At 46.7% G+C, this 8016-nt stretch overlaps 1 protein-coding gene across 2 annotated transcripts in view; it reads right to left on the bottom strand.

Annotated features, from left to right (window-relative positions):
- Nucleotides 1-385: 385 nt before the first annotated feature.
- Nucleotides 386-8016, bottom strand: part of mcama (melanoma cell adhesion molecule a) — a 39536-nt gene continuing 31905 nt past the window's right edge. The window contains exons 11-16 of one of the 2 annotated variants that reach the window (XM_084474484.1): nt 7855-7982; nt 7014-7155; nt 6027-6065; nt 4345-4474; nt 3817-3934; nt 386-1872 (exon numbers count right to left, since the gene is read on the bottom strand). In XM_084474484.1, the coding sequence (XP_084330610.1) occupies nt 1852-1872; nt 3817-3934; nt 4345-4474; nt 6027-6065; nt 7014-7155; nt 7855-7982 (578 nt within the window). In that variant the 3' untranslated portion in view covers nt 386-1851. The remainder of the gene's footprint in view (nt 1873-3816; nt 3935-4344; nt 4475-6026; nt 6066-7013; nt 7156-7854; nt 7983-8016) is intronic. The other variant, XM_084474485.1, reaches the window with a different exon arrangement.

Genomic DNA, 8016 nt, shown 5'->3' with positions numbered 1-8016 from the left:
GAATCCTGTACTTACTGTCAGTGTTGGGGTTAAAATGTACAGAATTCTCTGTACTGTACATTTAGCTTTGACCTCAAGGTGAGCGCTTGAAGAAAGAACGCTCTGTTCCTCCCAAGCGTAACTCCTGCTCTGACACAGGGCCTTCTGGAGGGATGGGTAGAGACAGGACTCGAGTGTTGTCAAGGCTGCATGATATACTGCCAGATGGTTGATCCTCAGAGTTGAGGACAGTGAAAGTCATGTAAACAAGTTTTTTTTTTTTTCTCAAATGAAACATTTTTTATTTGGCAACTTTTTCTTGAAAAACAAATATATATATATATATATATATATATATATATATATAACAAATATATATATATATATATATGCAAGCATTGAAGAATAACATGTACATTACTTAAATGTATCTAAATTTGAGGGGGGGAGAAAAACATACAAAATCCAACTGTACAGTTTCAAACTCCCATTGGTGAAATGGGATAAAAAATAAAACCAAAAACATGAGAGTGGAGTCATATTCCTGAAATCCTGTAGCACACACAATGCTTGGACATTGTTTTCTTTCGTGCAGACAGTCTGCTGTATGGCATATTCACTCCCTCCCAACGCGGTCCCATCACTAGGTGAGACGGCCACATTCTAAACATTTTATAATGAGTATCATTATAATCAAAAGATCTACTCCAAACTAAACCACCATTTCTTATTGTGTGCGCCAAAGTCCACCCACTCACTCCTGCGGAACACAGTGCCAACCAAAACTGCTGGTCAAACGTGGATCTTTTTTTTCCTCACAACTACACACTGTACACAAGCAAGAGTTCTGGATTGAAGCACTACCTGAATATGTTTCTATAAATTGAACTTGACACAATGCAAAGAAATTAAACACAATTAAAAACAAACAAACATAAACATTGCAAGTCATTGGGGCATTTCAGTTCTATCAACAAAACACATCTCACATAACCTACACAGTAAGCAAACTGGTCATAAAAAGAAAGAAAACAGAGGCATTCTTCTGCCTGACTACAGTGCCCGCACACTAATACAATATACACAAGGCAGAAATGACAAGAATTAAAATTCAGTGTTCGATGGATTCTCAAAACAAACTTTGAACATGTTAACAGGCACTGCAGCCTACTAGTCGTGGCCCTTCAAAGGAAAAAACTAATCAAAACAATCCTCACGCTGGTTATTCACAAAGTCTCACAGTTTGACAGTAGTTTTGCAGAAAAGGAGTCGTGTGTGTTAGGGACACTGGGAGCCTGGTAACTCCATGGGTCCTCCTGGTATGTTGTGCTCTCACAGACACTACCAGGGACCCTTCTGTATACCACGCTCTCACAGACACTACCAGGGACCCTTCTGTATACCACGCTCTCACAGACACTACCAGGGACCCTTCTGTATACCACGACCTCAAAATAAAAGTAATAAAACGCCTGCAAAAAATAGCTTTGGCTTCACCAGATGTTGGTCTTGATTATTGAACACAAAACAAAATTATGAAAACAAAATCCGCTGTCAAATGTTCCTAGAAAACAAAACCGTGTGCGGGAAGTTCTTAAATAACAATATATATATGTATAATATATACAGTTTCATAAGAATACATCAGAGTATCATCAAACCTCCATCAACTGCAAACAATCTTTTGTTGTGAAAACGGTGCAGGAACCAGTGGGGGAAAAAAAATTCCAATCACCAAATAAATACTGTGTGTGTGTTTTGACATCAACACCTCAGGACCACAGGGAGGGAGGGGGCTGGGGGGTAAGAGTAGCCTGTTGGTGGGAGCTGTGTCCCCCCCCGGCCGGGTCACAGCCTGGACTGCTGCATGCGTCACTTCTTCAACTCCACCTCCTTTACTCCATGGAAGTCCGGTGGGAGAGAGAGAGAGGGGGGGGACATTTAGTTACCCTCTGAGTGAAACTGAACTTCTGAAAGCGAGCTGATAGATCCTTTTCATAGAGGCGCCATTGGCTGCGTTTCAGATCGCCTGCATTTGAGCGCATGCATGCACGAGACTTAAGAAGATCCGCCGGAACTAGTCAGAACCACGTCAAGTTCCCATCAAGTCGGACACAGGTGCACTTCACGTAGTTTGAACAAAGAAGATGGCCCACCCAGTGGCGCTTTTTCACCAACTGTAGATTCAGTGAAAACAGTCTGAAGCCCCTTTCCCTCATCATGTACATCAATGTACATGATGAGTGACGAAGTGAAAGTTCACTAAGTCGTCTATTTTTAATAAGCATAGTTTGGGAGAGGGCCTCTTTGAAAGGAGTCATTTCTCACGTGTTTCCACGTGGTGATTCCAACCAACTAGGGCAACGTTTTGATATGTTGTCTTATGGCCGCATTTATTTGAGACCATATGCACAGAAAAGCAGACGGAGGAAGGGAGTCACACCTCACTCACACTACCTAGTACCCACTACCTACTAGTCGACGGAGGGTGAGGGCGTGTCTGACGGATGGGGGAGGAGTCTTTGCTACTGCTTGTTGTTGTTGTTGCTAAATGGATCCCGTGGTCTAAGGACAGCGTTGCCCCTGGACGTGTACCACAGCAATCGCCCAATTCTTAAATCCATTCTTAAACCCCCCCGCTGCCGGCCGGCTGTTTGACATTTCCACGGCGGGTTGTATCACAAAGACCGTTTCATTGGACAGAGTCCAAGTAGCGGCACACTAGTGTGTTTGCATAACCGCGATCTGATTGGCCGACGGACCCGTCGCTTCCCGGAAAGTTGAACATTTCTCAACTTTTGACGCCGGCCACGGAGCCGACTTGACGGACCCACAATGCATTTCGAGGGAGCCCCATGCAAAGTCAATGAGATGCGTCCGTTGACGGAGGTAGTGTGCACGAGGCGTCACCCTGGAGCTCCTGAGTTTTTAAAGCCATGTGACATGTCGCATAGGGAAGTTATCACCAGCATTTCTGACGTTTTTATCCCAGAATGCTTTATGTTATACGAGGCAACACGACGCATGCTTGATCTGAAACAGGCCTATTGCAGGATGAACCCAGGTGTCACTGATCACTAATCACAGCTCTGCTCCAGACCCATCATTACTGTTGAGCCACACCTGTGTGTGTCCTAGGACGCCCCTCTGTGAAACGGGTCATCCATCGCTTGTCCAACTGTTCATTATTATCACCAAGGATCCTATCAACAGGTCTAGATACAACCCCGTAACGCATCAATGTAATCCCTCCACACCGACTGTTCTGCCCCCAGGCTGATCTCTACTCCCACGGGGCGTGTGGGTGACTCAGTCTTAGGCCGTTTCTCAATTCGCGTTCTCGTGTGTTCTCGTGTACTTGCGTTCTCGATAAACGTCATCAGTGGTAGCCCAAGCACTGTTCCAATTCCAAGTACGCGAGAACGCGAGTACTGTCGTAAAACCCGTGTGTGTTCTCGATGCGTTCTCGATGAGGCCGTTCTACCGAGGACGCATCGGAGGTGACTCGTGTGGACTCGGGACCGTTAAATATCCCAGAATGCATCATCGAGTCCGCTGCTGTTCCAATTGCAGAGTGCGTACTCGCGTTCTCGGAAGTCTGTACTTGAAAGTCCGGACTTGCCAAGTACGTACTTCCAAGTCCGCGAGTATGTAGTCCGCGTACTTGGTATTGAGAAACGGCCTCAGTGAGGTCATAACGCCTGTGACGCTCATGACGGCTGTCACTGGAAACGATCCACCTCCATGTTCATGGAGACATTTTAATAAGTGAATACGCTTGCTACTTTTCTATGCTAATGTCTAAACATCAGCCTGTGAGGATAGGAGCGCTGGTACCTGGTCCCCAGGGGCCTTCGGGGCCCCGTTGGCCCCCTTCAGCAGCTCGGCCTGCTCCGCCGAGGGGGCGGCCTGCAGCTCCACCACGATGTCGTCTTTAGACAGCATCTCTTTGGTGCTGCAGGGAATCAAACAACAACCGTTATATACACATTATATATAATGTTATATACACACACTGTACCCTCACATGACACACGGCCTGGTGTGGACACAAACTAACTTAAATGATATGAGGTAGAGCAACAATGCAGTAGAATATGCATGGTCTGTGTGTGTTTGTTTGTGTGTGTGTCTGTGTGTGTGTTTGTTTGTGTGATTGTTTATGTATGTATGTACATACACAATCATGTGGGTATATGCGTGTGTGTATGTAGGTGTGTGTGTGTGTATGTATGTTTGTTGGTGTGTGTGTGTGTGTATACGTGTATTTATTTATATATGTATGTATCTGGGTGTGTGTCTTTATGTGTATTTATGTGTGTGTGTTGGTGTATGTAAGTGTGGTATGTGTGTGTGTCAGCGTACATCTCCTGCTTCCCCGAGCGTCCACAGGGGATCTTGCCCTTCTTGTGCAGGAAGTAAATGACACTCCCCAGGATGGCGAGCAGCAGGAGGGACAGGATGATCACCACGATGACCACCCCACTGCCCTCGGCTACAAACACACGCATACGGGTACATGCACGCACAATCACACACACGCACGCACACACAGGCAGGCGCACACAGGAGGGAACAGAGACACACGATACAGTGTTAACTGTGTTGTTGCCTGCCACAAGGTGGGGGGGGACAGAAAGAAGAGGAGGAAGTAGCAGAGTGAAGACAGCACGAGTACTGCTGTAAGGCCGGCTGCCGTGGGCTCAGCTCAGGAGGTACAGCAGGGTGACTTGTGACTGGAAGGTTGCTAGTTTGATACCCTAGCTGAGTGTCGAGGAGTCCCTGAGCCAGAACCCTCACCCTGACTAACTCCTGATTAACTGTCGCTTCGCTTTGGGTAAAAGTGTCTGCTAAATGCCCTAAAATGTAAATGTAAAAAAGGCCAGAGATGTCATTGATATGAGAAGGCTCAGAGCCGGGCTTACAGAGGCTCAGAGTAACGTCTCTGTCTGCCCACTGGAATGAGTTCACCAGGGCTGGCCGTGATGGTGTTCGCTGTTTGCCAGAATTACACGCTCACGGATGCCTGCCTCCAGTAACGTGTTGTAAGTCAGCCCCCTGTGGAAGAGACGCCCGATGAACCAGGCTTAAGCTTGTCTGTTTCCTCATTTCAGAGCATTGTTTTATATCTGATTTGTGAGACTACTATTGATACAATAGTCTGTTCCATCCCTCTCGGTTACTCTATTTGAATCAGAGCAGGTTTGGATGTATTTAGCGGGCTGAGACAGTACAGAACGTTGGCACAGAACGTTGGCACGGGCAGGGAGTCTGTCGTTCCCTGAGAGAACTCTGTCTCTGGCGGTTACCCCCGGCAACCTCCGTCATAACGCCAGCGAATGTTTGGGAAAGAAACCAAACATTCAGAAGGGTTGTAATGAGACGCAGAGCAAGCCCAAGTGGTCCTCAGTATCCCCACGGTGAGAGGCTGTTTAATAGCATTCTCCAATTCAACACTATCCCCCCAGCACAGTGCTGTGCATTAAAACAGCAGTAAAAGGTTAAAGCACGCTTAATCTTAAAAACATTGTAAATTATATATATATATATGCAACAATTAGCGTTCGCTATCAGGAATTTCTCCCAAAAAAACTAGCATTAAATTGGGAGGCAAACGGTGAAAGCGTCATGGAAAATAGCATGCCTCTGCAAAAAGAAACGGTAGCTTGTTGAGGGAGTCTGTTTTGACTTCTTCCAGCATCAGACAGAATACTTAATCCCCCCCCCCCCCCCCTCAGGGGGCTTCCAGCAGGGCTGTGTGCTGTGGCATCATGTTAAAAAATCATGAGTTTCTTTCATTCCCAGCGTGCTAGTCCTCCCCACCAGAGTCTGACCCACACTATCGCTCTGCTGCAGAACCAGAGCTGCTCCATTATGATCCCTGTTCTTCCATCTTTTCTGTGGATTTGAATCAGAAGAAAGGAGAGACGAGCAAAGGTTCTTCTGAACTGGAAGCTTAAGGGTTCAGGTGGAGAGCGAGGGCGGCGGTGGAGGAGAGAGGTGGGGAATAAAGAGGAGAGCTTGGAGGAGCAGGGAGCGATGCTTACCGGGAGAGTGGGGGACGGGGGGGGGTGAGGCCAGAGGAACTGTGAATCACAGGCAGAATCACATTTAGGACGGCCGCCACATCCACCCCTGGCTTATACACACACAGAGCTCTCTCTGCTTCTGACTCCCTACCCTCTCCCCTGAGAACTGCTTTCATTTTATGCATTTCTTACATTTCTCCTAATTATTGGATATATCTATCTTACATTGCTCCCCATGACATGACAACCCCTGATGCGTTTTAATTGATTCTGCCGCCACCAACGTCAATTCAAAATGACAAAATACACCTTCTGAAACTGTCCTCTGCCACATAATTACGCATCTCTTCTTAACACTGGACAGTTCTTGGCACTGCTCATCAGTGGAAAACAAACCATCCTATCCTCCAATCTCCTTGTCCACTTTATGTTGTTTGCTGTTTTGGGGCAAAATGACTTTCAATTCTGCAAACCATTAATGTTCCTTTTGATAGTAATTCACAGCTGGTTAATTCATTTATGTTTCAAGTATGGGGCTTCGGATTTTGTCAGAATATATGATGGACATGTTTATTAGGAAACGCCATGCCTGAGTGCTTACACAATTCCCAAGCCACAGTAGCAATCAACCCAGTGTTTAATATTGTGGTGGGGTATTTGTCAGTGTTAAGAATTGTTAAACATCTATTTCCCTGCCATATAAATTATTGGAAATGGCAAAGTAGTAAAACGTTGGATAAGTCAAAGTCTATAATTCACATTCTGGGCTGGTGAATTTCCATAAGGACTCTAATTTCATCATTATTGTGTATTGCCTGCATTTTATTTTCCGCTAAATGTGTCCTCTCTCTCTGCACAGCGGCATCAACCTAGTGGGTGGTTTCTAGGTGCTAAGGGGCCTGGAGGATGACGTGTGAGGGGCTGGGGGAGATCCCTTACTGTTGGTTTCTAGGTGCTAAAGGGACCTGGAGGATGACGTGTGAGGGGCTGGGGGAGATCCCTTACTGGCTGTGATGCTGAAGCTCTTGACCTCGGCACCCATGTCGTTGGAGGCGTTGCACAGAGCGCTGACGTCCGCCGTCACCTTCACAGACACCACGCTGTGCGCCGTGTTCTCACTGGCCCTGTTCACCACCTCACGCCAGCTCTGGGCCACACACACACACACACACACACACACACACACACACACACACACACACACACACACACACACACACACACACACACACACACACACACACACACACACACACACACACACACACACACACACACACACACACACACACACACACACACACACACTTCTTTAATTGTGTTCACGTAGAACAACTCATTCTTGAACATGACATGCAGTATACATTATACAGAACGCAGCGCCTCTAACACACACAAAACAAACGACAAACAAGTGAAAGTGCTGCGGCAGAAACAATGTAACAATGCATAATGTATTGAGCGAGTATTGTGTAAGGGCCAATGCTGTAACTAGAGTTTGCCATAGCTTGCATGTTGTACGTCCTGCCACTTAATGTACACACTTATTGTATGTTGTACGTCGTGGCACTTAAAAATAGTACTTAGTTATGTAGCATCTTATCCTAGCTATCTTTGTTGTATACGGGGAATGGGTTAACCTAGAGATATATTGTTGTTTCTCTTTCTTCTGACAGTTGTACTTCGCTACTGTAATTGTAAGTCGCTCTGGATAATAGCGTCTGCTAAATGTAAATGTAGCTTAACCGCCAGTGTGTGTGTGTGTGTGTGTGTGTGTGTGTGTGTGTGTGTGTGTGTGTGTGTGTGTGTGTGTGTGTGTGTGTGTGTGTGTGTGTGTGTGTCCTACCTGGGTCCCCACGATGCTCCAGGAGATGGTGGGCAGCGGGTGTCCTTGGGCCTCACAGCTCAGGTTGACCAGCCGGCCTGTGGCCTCCTCCAGCTCCACCTCCCGGTCCTCACTCAACTGGGGGGCACCTGGGGAGCAGCACCTCCGTCACACACGGCCCAC

The sequence above is a fragment of the Micromesistius poutassou genome (genome assembly GCF_964030765.1).
Source record: "Micromesistius poutassou genome assembly, chromosome: 10".
NCBI lineage: Eukaryota > Metazoa > Chordata > Actinopteri > Gadiformes > Gadidae > Micromesistius > Micromesistius poutassou.
This window is presented reverse-complemented; position numbering and strand designations above follow the sequence as displayed.